Source organism: Sparus aurata, chromosome 14 (genome assembly GCF_900880675.1).
Source record: "Sparus aurata chromosome 14, fSpaAur1.1, whole genome shotgun sequence".
Lineage (NCBI taxonomy): Eukaryota > Metazoa > Chordata > Actinopteri > Spariformes > Sparidae > Sparus > Sparus aurata.
Window position 1 is genome coordinate 16,414,293 of NC_044200.1, and position 19,225 is coordinate 16,433,517.

The window sequence follows — 19,225 nt, forward strand, 5'->3', positions numbered from 1 at the left end:
CTTTTTTCATAATTTGGATATGGCATGGCTTGCTTCCATATTGAATAAGTCTGAATTATTTGGACTCAACTGATATTTTTGACTTTTGACAGGTGAAGCTGTTGACTACTCCAAGAAGGGGGCTTACGCAGGAATGACAATTCCACCCTATTCTCAAGCCAGAGTCACAACTGCTGTTGGTACACTCTTTGGTACAAGCAGCGTTTTGAGATCATCAAATGGGGTGGTATATTCCTCTGTTGCAGCACCAATACCATCTACATATGCCATTACTACCCAACCCGGGTCCATCTTTAGTACAACATACAACACCCTGTCAGGTATGCATACCAGCGACACCATGCCTTCCCTGTCCAACCTCCAGAACTTACCACTCACACGGTCGCACAGTTTCCTGTCAACTATCTCCACTGATGCAACAGAAGAGCAAGGCGATGCCCCACTCAATCTGGAGATCTCTAGAGGCAGTACTACAGCTGCCCAAGCCCCCAGAGTTACAGCTTCTTTATCCCTAGACACCTACACTGATGCCTCCCTGGAAGCCATAGCTGCTTCACTTGAGGCTCTGTCTTCACCCATGGTTCCTGGGGATGGCCAGTATCAGGCAGAGCGTGAGCGGCTAGAGATGGAGAAACTCAAGCAACAGCGCCTGGCAGAGGAATTAGAGTGGGAGCGCCAGGAGATTCAGCGGTTCCGTGAGCATGAACAGCTCCTGGTCCAGAAGGAACTGGAGGAGCTGCAGTCTATGAAGCAGCAAATCTTGAACCAACAGGAAGAGGAAAGACAGGCTCACCTTATGATGCAGAAAGAAACTTATGCCCAGCAACAGCAGCAGCTTGAGCAGATTCAGAGACTGCAAGAGCAACTGCGCCTTCAACTGGAAGAGCAAAAGCTTCGTCAGATGTACCCAGGTGGGGACATACCAGGACATGGAGTGCAGGAGGCAATTGTCTTGGGACCTGATGGCACAGTGTTGTCCCGAAAGATAACGGATAGTGGGTGCCAGACAGATGAAGAGGATGAGGCAGTCAGCAAAGCCTACACAGCAGGGAGAAAAAAGAGAAGTGCTAAAAAGAGTGTTGACAGTTGTGTGCAGACTGATGATGAGGATCAAGATGAATGGGAGGCTCAGACTAGAAGCCGACAAAGCCGGCCACGCACTGCCAGAGGTGATAGGAGTGGGCAGTCAGAGATGTCTCTTCAAGCCCACACTGAGATTTCTATACAAACAGATACAGATGGGAACATTAGAATGGACACCAGGATGGAGCTGTCTGACTCTGAAAGGACATCACCAAAGAAACGACCTACCCCCTTAGAGATAGGTCAGACTCCTAACCTCAAAGTTGATTCCTCTACACTTCATGCTCCTAAATCTCCCAAAGTGCTCTATTCCCCCATATCCCCCTGTATATCCCCAAGCAAATCCCTTGAGTTTGTGTCCTATGAGAAATCTCTGGGTGATACAAGCCCACAAAAGCTAAGAGGAAGCGAGGACCCATTAAAAGCCTCTCCAGGAAGTCCCAGAGGGCCAAAAGCCATGCAGAGATCCATGTCTGACCCTAAGCCCATGAGTCCAACAGGAGAGGATAAGGCAACATCTGGCACCCAGTATGGGGATAGCTATACTGTGAGTACTATAAGTATCACTTTGAATTATATCAATGTAAGACAGAACATAGGTTCTGGCTAACAAAAACACAAAAGGTTGGTTTATTTCAACTCAAAGGAGATAAGGATGATATTTGTATTTAAACTGTAATTTTGGTCTGTAATAAGTAAGATGTGTTAGGAGAGGTGTTTCCAACATCAGCCCATTTCTTGATGAAGTACTCTGGCCGCAACTTCAATATTGGTGGTTTTTCTAAGCTTTGGTTCATTTTGACATTTATATTTCGACCATTCTTATTCAGCTTGTCATATAAGTTATACAGATGGAGCCCATTCCTTGAACTTCATATATAATGCTGCTGTTTCTGGCCTGTAAACTGCTGTGACCTTATCCCAAGGGATGTGGTTATATTTGCATTATTACTATAGAGACATTAGCAAAGTTACTTGAAATTTAAATTCTACAGTGCATGTATTACTGTGTGTATTTCAACAATAATACTGTATTGTGTTTTATGAAAACATTCAAAGTAATGTGCAAAGCTCTGATATAATTTTGATCTGTGGACATACATAGTAAAATATACACATACATGGAAATGAATGAAACACATTGTGATGGGTTATGCATTCTCATTTAGGCCTCCTGTATTGCTCCTTCTGGCCCTCATGGGTTCTGGAAGTCAGTTTTCTGCTTGGGCAATTCACTCTTGAGAATCTCATACATACATAAAAGGATGGAAAATAAGCTGAGCTCGCAAGAAAATATTGAGCTGTCAGAGATCCGTAGAGGCTCAATATGAATAAATTAGTTCTTTTGAAACTACGCTTAGGAGTCTACAATTTAGTGAGTCAAATTTATGGGAAAGAACGCATATCTTATTGGGATGCACAAAAGGTGATCAATAAACCCTGTTTTCCAATAACCTTTAATACACTCGAATTCCCCAATGTAAATGTCCTAATGGAAAATCACTGTTTTATATTAACACTACAGAGAGACTGGAATTAAGTCCTTTTCTGCCTTTTAAACTATATAATTAAAATCATGTAAAATGTATCAATTATCTCAAGTTAATGTTATCTGAATGGTATCTTTCACAGAAAGTCAAAACCAGCAGATTCATTTTTGGTGATTAATAAAAGTGTTGTAATTCCTGCATATCTGATCAGTAGTTTTTGGCTCAATTTTTATACAGGGCAAAGGCTCAGGTGGCACATCAACAGGCACTCAGAAGAAGGTGAAGAGGACTCTCCCCAATCCACCATCAGAGGATGAGTCGACAACCACTGGCCAAACAGCATACAGTACTGGTTCTGCACGCCGAAGAATGTGCCGCAATTCCAACATGGCACGTGCCAAGATCCTACAAGATATTGATCGTGAGCTAGATCTTGTGGAACGGGAGTCCTCCAAACTCCGCAAAAGACAAGCAGAGTTAGATGAGGAAGAGAAAGAGATTGATGCCAAACTAAGGTATTTGGAGATGGGCATTAATCGGCGAAAAGATGTGCTACTCAAGGAAAGAGAAAAGAGGGAAAGGGCCTACTTGCAGAGTGTTGCTGAGGACAGGGACTACATGTCAGACAGTGAGGTTAGTAACATCCGAGAGACTAGAGGTGGGCGTGGAGATGGCGAGGATGAGGAGATTGAAGGTCATGGTCTTGAGCGTCCTAGGACAGCTCCACAGTCAGAACTGGATGAATTTGTCCCACCGCAAACCAAGCATGATTATGGAAAATACTCATACCAATATCCTCAAAGCCAATACCAGCAGTCACTGTACCAGACTCCTCAGTCCTACCAGTCTCATTCTCTCTATTCCTCTGTCCCTTCTCTGACTAGCTCCCAGCAGCAGAGTTACCACCAGATGTTACTGTTGCAACAAAAAGCAGCCAGACAAGCAGCCCTTCTCTCAGAGCTAGATGCAACTAAATATGATGTCATTAGCCGCCAGCCTGATCCCACATCATCAGCTTATCTGGGAGTAAAGTATGACAAATATGGCAACCACCTTGACCTCAGAGCCTTGGAGGTGGGAAGTCTAGCACGTAGCCCCATGTCAACTGTCTCTGATTCCTATTACACAGATGTAGATCACCATACACCTCGGAGTTACATGTTGCTGGAAGATGCTGCAGAACTGGCTAAAAGCTCCACAGGTCTGTCTTCATCTTACAGTTTGGCTGAAAGAGAGCTAGCCAAGGCAGAGAAGCTGCTACGCAGGAGTGCCGCCGATCTGGGTTCTACTGACTATCTGGGATCCACCTCTAGACTCCATACGTATGGAAAGACCCCTGATGAAGAGGATGCAATGGAGGAACCCTATGAGCTTAAACTCCTGAAGCAGCAGCTGAAGCAAGAATTTAGGAGAAGTACTGGTGGGACAGAAAACCTAGAACAGTTGGCAGGTCTCTCCTCCCAACACTACTATACTCCAAGCTCTGGTGTCTCTAGTTACTCCCAAAGACACTATCCAAAGACAGATAAGTACAGTATCAGTCGTCTTACTCTAGAGAAGCAGGCAGCTAAAAATCTCCCAGCATCCATGTTGTACCAAAAACATAAAACTCCGTTGTTAGATCCGAAGATCTCCTCCAAGTATTCATCTATTACAGACACCAGAGGTCTGGAGACAGACTACACCAGCTATCTTGGTTCTACTAGTGCATCTACAAGAACCAGCCGGCTCTCACAGGATGAGATTACCTTTGGCCTTCGTAAGAATATTGCAGAGCAGCAAAAATACCTGGGGTCCACCTTAGGTGCCAACTTGGCTGGGTCTCTAAACTTGGGCCAGAGCTTAGGTTTGGACTCTGCCTATCCAAGTGGTAGTCGCTCAAGACCCTCATCCAGGCCCACATCATGCTATGGTCTGGACTTGTCTATCAAAAGGGATCCTTCCAGCTCTTCACTGAGGCTTAAAGGAGACGGTGAAGCATCTGGAGATGTACCAAGCTACCAAACTCCCTCTGGTCGCACCAAACCAACAAGCCTTCCCATCGTGCAAAGTGGACGTGGCCGAATACCCATAGTGGCCCAGAACTCGGAGGAAGAAAGCCCCCTGAGTCCTGTGGGTCAGCCTATGGGCATGGCCCGTGCATCAGCAGGACCTCTGCCGCCCATCTCTGCTGATTCAAGGGACCAGTTTGGTTCCTGTCTGTCCTTGCAAGACTCCCAGCAGCAGCAACATATCAGGGAAGAACCAACCAGGGGTAGGGGTTATGTGCTGATGGATGACCTTCAGGGCACCATGTCAGATAGTGAAGGTAAAAAACAGACTTGTCACATCGTCACTCTTCTACTTCTGAATGTTTCATCCTTAAGAATGTCTGTTTTTTGGTTTGTCTTGCTTGCAATTAGTACTACTGTGTACTAGTGTTTGTGTATTCACTGAAAGTCTGCATGTGTCTCTTTTTCATGTTTTCATATCTAACCTTATCTTCGATGAATGTAACTTATTTTTGTGTTCTGGTGTCAGTACTTTTGGTTGATCAGTTGATTTCTGGTATGCATGCATGCCTTTGTAAATCTTTCTGACGTCTTATAGGGTTTGCTCGAATGTATCTTTATGCATGCACAGTGTTTCTGTCTGTATTCTAGATATTATGTCACATTTTCCCATATTAGTTCACTGCATGTCTCAGTACTGTGTAACTGTCTGTTACAGCTACATTGTGTGAGAGGTTTCCCTCCTCAACTAGATATTGCACACCTATTTAGAGCATGCTGTCATTTGTTGATGTTTCAACTCTCGAAGAAGATTTTCACTCTCTCAAGTATTCCTGCTTGTTAATCATACAAGGTTTGAGCCACAATAACATAATAATCCTTCAAAATTTAGGTCAGATTCAGAAAACCTTTTTCTTCCCACAAATGACACACTGAAAAGTGCCTCCCCCACTTGCAAAATTTGCATAATTGGTACCGAATTCTGTCAGTTGAACCAGTTCTTATGCAGTTTCTCTTCAAAATGACATTGTAATATAATAACATAGCTGATAGTACATAGAGTATATTTTTGGAGTCTCCAACAGTTGATGTATATGGAGAATAGTGGGTAATATTGGTGTACTTCATGATCGTATTTAAGTGTATAATATATTTATGGTTTAAAGCTTTATACCAAACTAAAGGCAACATCATCATGTTACCAAATTATACTGACATCCTTAGAAAGACTTAGTCGTTACAGTAGGGCGACCTTGATTGTATTTTTTTGAATTGCATGATCTTTGGTTGCAACACTTGAATGTATGTAATAAATACAACACTTTAACTTGCATGTCTTGTCATAAATACTTGCTTGTATTGTGATGCATCAGTGACTTTATGTTGCATGGACTACATTTAGTTCTATTAACCTTTCTTTTACTGCATTTCCTAAAAGTATTGCTGCCTCACTTTTGTGAAAATGAACACATTCTATTAGTACAGCCCTTGTTTCCTGTATATTTGATCATAAAACTTGAGGACTCAACAATGCAAGAACACTACCGACCTGATTATTTTAATTAACTGCTCAACAAACATTAACTATTTTTCTCTTCACTTCCAAATACTGAAAGCATATTGTAGTCTGAACTTTCATCTTTAAGATGACCCCATTATTATCAAGTATTCTGAACAGTGTCTTATTCCAACAGGGGATATAATTACTTTTTTTTAAGCAAGAACATAACATACATTTTAGTTTAAAGCAGCATCTGCTTTTACAACCCTTGGATTATTTTTGCTTGGCAAAAGCCATAAATAGTATATTGTATCACGGTGTGTATATATAAGCAATATATTGGTAATGCCTACTCTTCCAGTTTTGACTAAAACCATTTAATCACTGTAGTTCATGTGTTCTGGGGAGTGCTTTAAAAGCAGCAACGACCTGGACAATTTCCAGGCTGAGGATTTGTTCATGAGAAGGGGATGCAAAATGTTACAGTTTTAGTAGTTCAGGTTCTCAAAGAGGTACTATTGTTTATCTTTCTGGTTTAAACATTTATAGTTTCTAGCTCTAAGTTGTCTTGAATGTGGCATAACTACTTGTTAATAAATTCATATTGGATCCCATCATTTTGCAATGTAAACACATTTGCCTTGATTTCAGCGCTAAGTGATTCCCTGATGGCTTTGAACAGAGACGATGCAACCAATGGTAGAGTATTAGTTCGGTTTTCTAGTCATCCATTAGCTAACATATTAACCTGCACACCATATATAGCATCTATAGATATTAAGATGTTGGGGAGGTTTTAGGACACTAATAAAATTGCAAATAAATAGCAATTTAATTTTTTACAATTCCTGGAAGAAATTTTCAATGATCTTTACATTGCAAAATTCATGCAAAGTTATATAAAGACATACATGTTTCAGATATTCCGTACAATCGAAATTAGAAATAATGCAATAATATGTGCATACCCAACATTTACATTCATAGAAAATGACCACACTATTGGTTTATATTATGCTAATACACATCATGTACTAATACTGCTTTTATTTCACTCCGTCTTCAGTTTATAATACTTATAATGTTGTTTGGCATCCTTTCTCCTTTTCACGTGCAAGTTAAATAATTTTTTTTTTCTTTTCTTTTCTTTTTCAATAATTATTATCGACTTCTTGTGAATATAATTTGGCTTATGATACGTTAGGACCTTTATACCTATCTCACCTGTTTAAAACTGAAAAAATTAATTCGATGTGGTAGGTTAAACAAAGGTCCAGGTTCTCAGATTGGTTCTGATTGGTGCTGCTTGTTTTTATCCCTGAAGCCTACCACCTTAGACGTGAGGAGACCGACTGGTTTGACAAACCTAGGGACGGATGGTCAGAGAACGGACAAGAGAAGAGACAGGTGAAACGGGGACAAACACATCAACTTACTGAACACCGACACTGTTAGCAAATCCCCCACATGTACTGTGTAGCAAGTCCAAGCTGTAATGAAATGCATGCACCCACACTCTGATCACCTGGATAATTATATGTGGTATGTTCGCTCAAATGGTAACGAAAGGCACTTAAATGCCACATATATGTCCACGTTGCAAAGAATCCATACCTAACTGTTTCCCATTTACCCTGTGCGTACATGACATCTCACCATTGTGTATGGGCCACAGGGAAAAGGCCCGTACTACCCCTTCCCTCACCTCAGGGTCAAACTGCAGAGGGATCCCAAAGACCGCAGTGTCTCAGGTAAAGTAACACAGTTTTCTGCATTTTATTCAATAACAACAGCAGCATGCTAAACCGAAAGAGAATGCTAAGACTAGGAATAACAAGGAATAACATGCATTCAGAAAGGCATGTGCGCCAAGCTAATGTGTTATTGACTGTAATGCATGCATCAGAATTTATTGACCCCGTTGCTTACTGACTGCATCAAATATGCACTGCTCCCAGCACTGTTTTCCTCTGAGTGAATATGAGTGATTATAAAATAGATTCAAAATTATTAAAAGAAGGTGTAAAGACAGTGAAATGCACATATTGATACGTGCCATAACGTCTCATTAGGTTTACAGAGCATGACAAGTGCGCTTCATGCATTCTATTTACTTGATATTCATGGCAGATCTCAAGAAAACTGGCGAGTCACTTCCCGTGCCATTACGTTCCATCACACCATTCCTCCAGGCTCAAAGCAGGCAGACATTTCATTTCCTGGCTTCCCTTTTGATTTGGCTCGTCTCCACGCTCATCAGTCATTGCCATGCTCAAAATGGCGTATCCCTCACACTCTGGATTATCTTATGCAATTAGCAAACAGCCCACAAAGGAAGCGTTTTGTTTATGAGGGCCTGGTGCTGAGCTGAGCCATTTTAACTATATTACAGTGTTTAATTCTGTTAAATGAGGGAACTTCTGGTTCTGCGTAGAGGGAGGCCTTTTTATGCGTGACCTTTGGAAGGAGAGATAACAGATCCATATGTGGTTTGTAGATAGTTGGCAGAGATGCTGGCTGGTATGCCATCCACAAAGGTAGAGTAGAGAGCGGTAACAACAGCAGTAGTGAAACTTCAAGCTTTTACGCTGGCTATCAAACTCAGAAAAATAAAGGTTGTTGGCCTTCTTTGTTATACCTCTTTAAGCTGTAGTAGCTACCAAACAGAAAAAAAAAAATAACAGTTTACAGTACATATTTAGGGATTAAATCTATTTAGTTCTGGTATGTCTACTACTAATATTTACTTACATATATAATATTTAATATATATATATAAACAAGTAATTTAAATGACTTGATTGAAACTGAGATGACAACACTTTAACCCTGCTAAGCTAACATTAGTTACCTTTAGAAGGTTACATTACATTACATTATAATTTGATTAAGCCACTACCTCATTTAGATACGTATAATTAATTAATATAATTAACAAATAAACTAAGAATATAGTTCACCAAAGACATATTAAAGGCAGTGAAACACCTTTAAGTAAATGTAGTTGTAGGTTAAGCTAAGGCTATAGCTAACACCGGTACAGTGTCTAGCTAGCTTTATAAATCCCTCATACTTAGCTGTCCTTTTGGCTGCCTCTCTGTCACAATTGTGATTCTATAACACATAAATTAAACATTTCAATGCCAAAATAATTTTCAGATGCTAAAATTGACAAATTCCTTTAATTACTACATTTTGGCTCTGAAGCGCAGTAGCTAAATTTGAGTCCACACACACTTTATCCCCTTTGTATCTTCACAACAAAATAGATGTTGAATGCCACTGAGACCACCGACTAATTAACAATGCCGCTCACCAGTGTTTGTTGTTGGTCCTTACCAGGAAATGGTCTGGGTATCCGTGTGGTTGGAGGGAAAGAGGTGCCTGGCTCTAATGGAGACATTGGGGCCTACGTTGCCAAAGTCCTGCCTGGTGGAGCTGCCGAACAAACAGGAAAGATTCTAGAAGGTAAGCTCTTTTCCCAAATTAAACCCACCTATTCTTGCAAGTGTTTGTTTGTTGGCCTAAAGAGAATAAAGTAAAAAGCACATTGAAGATGATGTGCTGTCAGCAGCCAGTTAGCTTAGCCTAGTACATGGTGTAAACAGGGGGAAGCTAGCATGGCTGTGACCAGAGGCTACACTGCTTTGAGCAACATGTCATATCCCATTTGTTAAATTCATACAAGTCTAAAAACATCACACTGTGGTTGTACAAGGGGTTATGACCCTGATGATTTCCTGACAGAGGTGCTAACATGTGCTACTGGGTGGATTTTTGCCGCCTTTGGACAAAACAAAGCTAGCCATCTCCTCCATTTCCAGGCTTTGTGCTAAGCTAAGCTAACTGGCTGCTGGCTGCACTTGCATATTTGTCAAAGTTTAAGTATTTACTTGCATCTTGTTTTATCAGCTCATCGACTCAACAGCCGGTTTGTATACTTTTTAGTATTGCATTATCAGGACTGTCACAGGGAGAACGGGGGAGGAGATTTGCCTGCAGGAACAGAGTTGGCAGAATATTTATAAAACACCCACGTATGGATCACCAGGCCTGGTGTTACCTGCCTTCACAACTTGTTAACCACTGTTAAATGTCAAAGACGGGTCAAGTAGGGTGATGATCCACGCAGCAATCTGCCAGATGACATCAACATCGCTTTAGCAGTAAGAAGGATGCACCCCTTAAGTCTGATTTAGATTCTATTTCTGTAAAACTAGCAACAAATAATGTCACCCTCGCTGTCAACAATTAGTATTGGCAGTTTATCCCAAGTGAAGTAAAAAAAAAAATGCTTAAAAAAAATTGTAGAGGTGAAGCAGTTCATATACAGCAGGATGAAACAGCTACAGCACAGATGCTACAGTGAGCTCAAGTCACCATTGCGCACTGATATATGACCTGTGATTTCACCGTTACACGCCCCTCGCTGACGCCACCCCAGGATGAATTGCCGTGTGCGGTATATTAACAGGAACACATTTCATGAGGTGCTATTGATTTCACATGTGGGAATCTGGGAGCAGTTAACCCTCTCACCCCCTGAGTCCATCTGTCTCCTCATAGTCCCCTTTAATCTCTGTGTTGAGCCACGCTGAGGGTGTCTGACAATCGGTAAAGCCGTGGGCCGGGCCTTTTTGAAGCTGTCACACTGGTGATCTATGGATGGCGAGATAGGGAGAGAGAAATACTGCCCGGTTTGGATTTGCGCACTGTGCTATCCATCTGTCTGTGCTCTGTGGATGTGTGTGTGTGTGTGTGTGTGTGTGGGCAATCCTTTTCCGTACTTTCTGTTCTTGTTTGTGTCTCCCTCCAACATTGCTGTCTCCTCTGTGTTTTTCCTCTCTAAACTTCTCTTTGAGGGCCTTCTTAAGAGAGTGCCAGTGGAAACCGCTTAATTAAAAAAACACAATTAAAACAAACACAGACGGGAACAATAGTGGGGAAATTGGTGCTTAATGTGGCTCACAGAATTTGTCTTGAGTTGAAAAACTTTGTCTTTACAACAAAGCGAGGGCTGATGTACCCCCAGCGTTCCTTGCAACAAAATAAATGCATATTTGATTTGCAGAGCAGGGGAAATATAAACATGGATCATGTAAAAAAACAAACTAAGTGTCTACAGCCATGATAGCGAATCTGTGAGACAGTAATTAGGCACAAAAATGCTCCTAGCTAAATGCTAACATTGTGTGATGTTCACCATGTTGCCTTCTCAGTTTAGCGTGTTAGCATGCAAACAATAACCAATGACAAAGATGGCGTTAGATGTACATCTTGGGAGCGCCAAAGTCATTTGAATGTTTTCTATAAGGACCTTGAATATCTGTAGCAAGTTTCACAGCAATCCACACCTGCTGGACTTAAACATCCCTACAGCCCAATGTTAGCCCAGTCTGCTCTTATTGGTCGGCTCTCACAGGCCTGAGCAGGTGTCATTCACCATGTTTTGGCACCAGCTCTGGCAGTTTTTTGCAACCATAGACCATATCCACTTGGCGGCCATTTTCTTATGAAATCACATTCAGGGTAGGAACCAGAAATGTCGTGCTTCTGTGATCCAGGTTGCAAGCTGTATGAAAATGTTGAAAATCTGACAAATCAACTCACTGCTCCCTGATTGATCAGCAACTGAAAAGACAGTGGATAGGTAAAATCTGGAAGGACACAGGCCGTAGTTGTGACACCACAAACTTACGGACGTCCTGACAGCTCATTTGAAGGCATAGTTTCTGAATAAGGGCTGTATCTTGGAAAAGTCAAAGAGTAGAGGATTCAGTTCGCTGTGTAATTGACTGAACACTATCTTAGATTCTTTCATTCACATTTACGTACTGTACACTTGTATTCCATCGTACTCTTTATGTGTAACCCCTGTGCTACCCATTACTGTAATCATACCCTGTCTCAACCATCATTGTCCAGCTCCTGCTATGCAAGTCTAATGCATTATTCCTCTATGAACAGAACAGAACAAAGTCTGTTGACGATTGCCTCAGTACAAGAGTCAAGATGCATCTGCGGTGTTGTTAGCCGCGAGGACAACTCAACCACGATAACACCCATAACCCTGTCATCAGCACTGAGCAGAATGGCTGCAAAGTACTTTGGTTCCGCCAGTGGGAACGCGGCGTCTCGCCCTCCACAGTGCAAATATGGGGAAACATTGTCAGAATCAACAGCTGCAGAGGCTTAGTGTCACGGAGTTTGTGTACGAATGCGCGCTTGTTTCTCTGATCTCTGAAATTCAACTCTCAACCTGCGACTGTGTGAATGATTCGGTAACTAATATCAGGGTGAAACTACAACGTCTTGCCTGTCGCTCACACATGCAGCTCGAGAGTATCGTCGCAAACACAAGACCCTCCTGATGAGCTGCTTCAATCCGTGTAAGTGCTGCCAGTGAGGCGGGGTGTGTGTTGTAGGTTGCAGTGGGTTTGCCGTGATGGTGTGTGGATTTATATGAGTGCTCACTCAGTTCCTTCCTTCTACGAGACATTTTAGAATGTTTCATTTTACTAGATTTTGTGTTCTTTCCAGGCTAAAATAAAAATAAGGGGCCGCGTTCATGTTCATTTTTAACCCAGTTCTGTGCATGAGTGCTCTGCAAGCGTCTTCGTCGCACAGATGCTGTTTGGGCTGTCACCAGCAGTTATTCTCTCCAGTTCTGGCCTGCAGTCTGACGCACACGTTGTCTGAGTGCAAGAATCAAAGATTGTTTTCTTTCAAAACGAACGCTCTGCGCGACCCTGAACTGATCCCTCGTTCGGGTCAATGTGAATTTTGTTTCAGAACGAATTGATCCCTTTAAAGTGCGACTCACTTCAAGGCTTTGATTTGCTTTTTTTGGTTTGAGGTGAAAACGTTTGTACTGGATATTGGAAAAAAAATCGAATCAACAGACACGCCACTGACGCTTAATTTGTTTTTTTTTTTGTTTGCGTGTTCAAATTTGTGCCTGTGTGCAGGAATGCAAGTCCTGGAGTGGAATGGTGTTCTTCTGACGGGGAAAACCTACGAAGAGGTACAGGGGCTCGTCGGACAGCCGTGTAATGAAGCGGAAGTGTGCGTCAGACTGTGAGTATAACCTTTGTGTCTCTGCGTTCTATTGTTAGCGTGCCATCCTCAGTTTTCAATTTAAGTCATCATGCTTTAATCATAACTCTCCATCGCCTTCCTAATCAAATCATTGCTCTTCTTACATTTCCTGCCTCTTCATCTACCGAATGTCCACCTCCATTCTTCTTTTCCTTTTTCCCCATCATTGCCGTGATTCTGAAAAGCTCAATTTCCTCCCGAAGCACACATTAAATCCTAGAAGACACCCCCCTTTAAATAGAATCTGCGTTTTGTTATTAATACATTGAAAGTAATAAGTCATATTTTCGTTATCACTGCATTGTCCTATCATTCATTTTCTCTTTTCTACTTGAGTTTTAATAATCAGAGTTATATGACACATTATTCTTTCGTCGGTCTTTCAGGGACCTCAACATGCTGGCTGAGTCTGAAGGGTCCGACCACCTGGATTTCCAGGAGCACAGCAAAGGTGAGCTGCAATATTTCTATAGCTCCAACACCCAACGTTCAGTGCCGCTTCTCACTTTGTCCGCACCCCCGCCTCTGCCTTCTCGGAGTTCTCAAATTAAGTTGCGTTCTCTCTTTTCTTGAGTCCAGCATTTCTCTCTCTGCCTGCATTACACTGGGAATATCACATTGTTCTCAGAAAAGCTACGACACTGTAAAACCTCGCTATTGGATGACTGTTTTCTGTTCCCTTGTTCCTTTTCAATGGAATGACGCCTGGAAGGAGAAGAATCAGACTTCTCAAGGTTCAGGGTGGTTTTCTTCGTCATCATACAACACGGCGGTTGCATAACAAAATGGAAATTTTGTAACTCCTCCGTGCTGCACAAATATAGAACATTTCACACGTATGAAAAAAAATCTCGATGTTGAATCAAAACAAACCCAGAATATGAGGTGGTAACGGTGTTTCTGGTGTTTCCGCCGGTTTATTTTCAGCCAGGAGAGACTGTACAGGGCCGGATTAAAATGATCGATTACAGTAGGTGACTGTAGTTTTTCAGGCCCCCTCCTGTTTACACATTTTGTTATTTGGTAAACACACAAAATAACCGAGTTACTTGACGATTACCATTACACTTTTAACTTTAATTAGGTAGATTTTAGCTTAAATACTTATTTCCAATGTTAATACGAGTTTATGTTTTATAAATGAATAAATATATAGAAACATAAACACCAAGCATCAATCACGTGAACACAGCGTCCACCTCTCCTCTTTGTCTTCATGCACGACTACATGTGGGTTCCCTTTGCGTGATAATGCTCTTGTGTGTGTCCAGGTGACAGACCTCCCAGGTCTCCCGGCGTTGACCCCAAGCAGCTGGCGGCTGAGCTGCAAAAGGTGTCCCAGCAGCAGGGTCCCTCCTCCACCTCCACCTCTTCCTTGCCTGCCACCACCTCAGCGACCTCCAGCCCCGGTCAGCCAGGATCACCCTCCGTCAGCAAGAAACGCCACAGCAGCAAGGCGAGTCCACAGAATGTAGATTGTCATGTTCATCTTAGAAATAGATTTGAGATTTGTCTCCCACTTCCAAGTCCTCCTACATTTGGAAGCTTTTCTTTCATTATAAATAAAACATTTACCACTTGTAAGTCATCTGAGATGAATACTAAAACAGATGCATCAATTTCCAGAGTTTAACTCGTAGTTTAGCCTCAAGGTCTGCATGAGCACAGCGCAGCACAGTACATACTGTACAGTGTGAACACCCACCTCTGAACATAACGTATCCACCTACATATCGTTGCCAGCAGTAACTAAGCAAGTTGCTTTTATTTCTCACAGACTGCAGAGGGAACAAAGATCCAGTCCCACCCCATCTCCGGAGAGATACAGGTCTGTGAAACTAAACAGTAGGACGACGAGATGTAAGAGTACAGATAAAATATATACCGAGTTCTTAAAACTGTTAATTTTTTGCAAAGTTGTAAGTTTTTTTTCGCATCGTCTCTCTGCCCAAATGCATTTGAATCCATTGTAATTCCGTGTGCTTCTTTTCGCAGCTTCAAATCCACTACGACAAGCAGCTCGGCAACTTGATCGTTCATGTCCTGCAGGCCAGAAACCTTGTCCCGCGTGACAACAATGGCTACTCTGACCCATTTGTTAAAGTTTATCTTCTACCAGGGAGAGGGTGAGTCAAGGGTGTGGAAACTGCAAGCACACGTTAAATAGCTCAGAACAGGAACAGGAACAGTGTAGGACAGGCAGTACAGAAGAAGAAAAATGATGTTAGAAGTCACTGTTTTTATGCTTTTCTGTCCTGTTTAGCCACTTTTAGAAGAAAAATACCTGCCGAGATATTCCCAGACTACGAATGCAGCCACTTTGTCAAGCTCAAACCTAATTTCCATTCATTTTAAAATCGATTTACAATTGATTTTGGCTTACCATGACATCTTTCAATGTGCAGCACATGACCTTTCTTTGGTATCAATTCCATAGCGTTTATAACGTTGCTTCCTGTGATATGGGCTCCTAGTTACGGCACTCATCATCAGCTCCTTATCGCGGCTGGATGACATAAGAAATATGTAAATGAAATGAAGTAGCTAGTGTTCTTGTGTTTATGGGTGTTCTCCTGTAGGTGTGAGTGCAGTCAAAATCAATAGCTCTCATATTCACGCGAAATACGATCCACACTCCCTCATAAGTCCAGGGCTCTCTGTCTCACTGTGATTGTGCTGTAATGTAATTTACTCTCCCACCTTCTCCGCTGTTCGAGATCCCTGGAGAGAGTGTTGAAGCCTTACTGGGATTGTTTCAGATAAAAGCAATAATATATGGCTGTGGGATTTGCAGACGCCACTCTTGAAGTTTGAAATGTGCAGGTGCAAACGCTACTGTGGGTTTGAGACGGGGTTAGGGGTTAATCCAAAAAGAATAGGAAGAGTGGCGCCCCGACTGAATGTGGTTATGGAAAGACGCACATACTTGTGTATATGCTACATGTGTGTATACACGGACACGCTCGCAGCTATCAGAGGCTTTTCAGTGGCATCACAGATCTCCTGGCAACCGCATGGAGCCCCCGCAGTGAAACAGGTGGTTATAAATAATAGTTTTAATCTAGATTCACCAGGAAAAGTGGGAGAAATAGTTGCGTTTTGGGGAAATTCATTGCATTTCACTTTGTATTTAGCTGCGGATTACGCTTCTCCAGGCTGCACATAACATACTGTAAGCTGTAAGTGGACATTGCAGGGGAGGTGATTGGCAAGCCGCACAACTTTGCAGTGTATTTGGCAGTGCTGTGCATGGAAAGGCTCAACATACTGCTGCAGATATCTCACACCAGCTGCAGCGAGAGTTTGAGTTGCTCCCGTCTGGCAGTCGATTCGGGGTCCCAAGGGCCAGCCGGAACATATGTAAGAAGTCTTTTATTCCCCACTGAACACAGAATGAATGCATCAGGAAACACCTGCTACATATAAGACCTGCTCTCCAGTTTATTTATACGACCCATTTGCTGCAACCTGCCCATTTGCACTATTGTATGTCATATATCTGGATGTTGTTAATGGTATATTGTACAATGTGCAGAATATGTACTTTTATTTTACTTGAGGAGAAGCCAAAGATATCTATGTACTTGGAGATGTCTACTGAAGTTAGCATGTTAACAAGCTAACACCTCACTATTTTGTTCCCCAAGATACGATAGTCTGACAGTATAGTTCAGGCCTCCAGTGGTTGGCACTGGCTGATAGGACTGCTAGCCGCATAGCTAACTGAGCTAAAAAGCTAATGGCAGCTAGATGAGGTCATAGCCCTAGCACCGACCACTCTGAATTCCTCTCATCTGACAAAGATCTATAGTTAAATCTTAAATCAGCTGTTCACTCGGGCCCATGAGCAGCAGATCTCCACTCTGGTTGCCAATGGATGCGTTACATCACCTGAAAGCCCTCTCAGCACACATACATGCTGTTCATGAGACACAAAAGCACAAATTCAACCCACCGCCGCTGCTGCAGCACACCACACTCCCCCCCTCAGCTCTTGCCCCTCTTACTAAACACACACTACCCCTACAGAACTCACACTAAGCCTAAATACAGTGATCTCCCCTTCCCACGCACACACTCACAGTCCACAGACTGTCTCTCTGACGCCCCCACCCTCCCTCTGACTATTGTTTCTGTATGTTGTTCTTTATATTTAATGCATGCTGGACCCCCTCTCAGTCAGGTCATGGTTGTCCAGAACGCCAGGTATGTGACTTGCCCACTTTGGTTCTTTGGTTTGTTTTGGTTGAAGTTTGGTGAAGGTAACAAAAAAGTTGTTTTCTAACTGATTGGAAGCTTATTGATACAAGTCAGTTCTTTTTTCCCCCCCCCCCCGGTCCCCATACTCTCATGATGTTCCACTCACCTTTTAGGCTAAATATTCTCTTTGCATTGCATTTTTAGAGGAGTTGAATCCCCTAAGTATTAACATCTTCCCATCTCTTTTAACATACCACATCTAAACTTGGGGTCCCCTTTGTGCTGATTTTCCCAGCTAACCGTTGTGTTTTCCTGGTAGATGGTCTGTTTTTGTTCCATTGTAATTTGAAATCCTAACATTGAACCCGACACCCTTTAGTTTGTCCCTGTTCTGTGATTAAAATCCCCCCAGTAATGTCCTACATCGTGCCCCTGATGCCCCGCCACTTTCACTACACACTCCCATTGATTTGCTCCGCAGTCCTAACTCATCCCATTATTTTAGTCCTTGTCTTGACCAAACTAACTCTTACAGACTGACTCATACCCCACAATCTGAAGTCAAACCCCACACACTGCAAAAAACATCCATCTTTAGAAAAGCCATTCATTCTTTTCAAGTGAGTCTTCTGTGACGTAAAGTGTTTGTTTTTTTTCCTTAAAACAAGTGAAATAATTAGTCAGTCACATTATGCAATTGTTTCTTGCGCAAATTGGCTTTTTTCCAAATATATTTTTCTTTTTTTTTTGTGTAATTCAGTCATTGGCAGAATGGTTCCCTCAGTAGTGTCATTGGCCTCTTAACAAAACAAGAATTTCATCAGAAATAATTCAACCTCTCGTTACCTACTGCCACACATTTTCACTTGTTTTAGGACATCAGTATCTCATTAGACCAAACGACTCGATGGACATCAAAATGGACTTTTTTGCAGCGCATCCCGACATCGTACCCATGCACGTAGGCCCATACATTGTTCCCGTCCAAACAATGTGCATCTCGTTCATTCTCTCCCTTCTGCCTTCCACGTCGTGTCCTTATCCTCTGCATTGTGGTGGTCCACCGAAACGGCAGGGCTTTTTTTGCGCGTCCGTGACCAAGTGTATCTCTTTTGTGATGTGTTCCCCCTCAGTGCCGAAAACAAGAGGAGATCCAAACATGCGGGCAAGAGTATCAACCCTGAGTGGAACCAGACTGTCATCTACAAAAACATCCTCCTGGAGCAAGTATGTGGTCCTAAGGAAATGTACATGTTGAGCCCTTCGACGTGGTTAAAGGCTTCCATGGAGTTATAAGACATTTTAATAGATCTAATTAAAGATTATGTGTTTTTAACTAGACTAAATTACGCTACTATCTTCTGTAACTTGACAGGATTCCAATGTTAAAATTATACAAAACAACACAAGACAGAATATTGTCTTTTGTCTGCTGGCATGCTGACGATCATTCTGGCCATTAGTTTCAGTAGCACAGATGGATGTGCACTTGGGATTCAATTAGATCATTTTAGATCCTCTTTTAGATTCATTGGAACGACATCAATAAGAGCAAAATTTGTGGACTTTATGTTTTTTTAAGCTGCTTGGACGGCTGCCCCCTCTTTAAGCCAAGATCATGTGTTTTTTTCCTTAAAGAGACAGTTCACCCTTCAAATCAAAAATACATATTTTTTCCCCTCACCTGGAGTTCTGGAGATATCGGCTGTGGAGATCTCTGCCTTCTCTGGAATATAGAGGAACCAGATGGCACTCGGCTTGTGGTGCCTCGAAGTGCCAAGACGTAAATTTGAACAGGAAGCGTGGAAGGAAGCATGCGCCTACTCCTGAGCGAGTGGCTCAAAGCTGGAGATAGCAGTGGA

General features: G+C 42.3%; 1 protein-coding gene across 6 annotated transcripts in view; it reads left to right on the plus strand.

Annotated features, from left to right (window-relative positions):
* pcloa (piccolo presynaptic cytomatrix protein a) overlaps positions 1-19,225 on the plus strand; it is a 62,152-nt gene that overhangs the window by 31,216 nt on the left and 11,711 nt on the right. For 4 of the 6 annotated variants that reach the window (XM_030440071.1, XM_030440074.1, XM_030440075.1 and 1 more), the window contains exons 6-18: positions 93-1,630; positions 2,811-4,881; positions 6,717-6,764; positions 7,390-7,472; positions 7,741-7,816; positions 9,408-9,533; positions 13,034-13,142; positions 13,550-13,614; positions 14,435-14,619; positions 14,941-14,991; positions 15,159-15,289; positions 17,343-17,369; positions 18,497-18,590. In XM_030440071.1, coding sequence (XP_030295931.1) covers positions 93-1,630; positions 2,811-4,881; positions 6,717-6,764; positions 7,390-7,472; positions 7,741-7,816; positions 9,408-9,533; positions 13,034-13,142; positions 13,550-13,614; positions 14,435-14,619; positions 14,941-14,991; positions 15,159-15,289; positions 17,343-17,369; positions 18,497-18,590 — 4,604 coding nt within the window. The remainder of the gene's footprint in view (positions 1-92; positions 1,631-2,810; positions 4,882-6,716; positions 6,765-7,389; positions 7,473-7,740; positions 7,817-9,407; positions 9,534-13,033; positions 13,143-13,549; positions 13,615-14,434; positions 14,620-14,940; positions 14,992-15,158; positions 15,290-17,342; positions 17,370-18,496; positions 18,591-19,225) is intronic. The other 2 variants (XM_030440072.1, XM_030440073.1) reach the window with 2 other exon arrangements.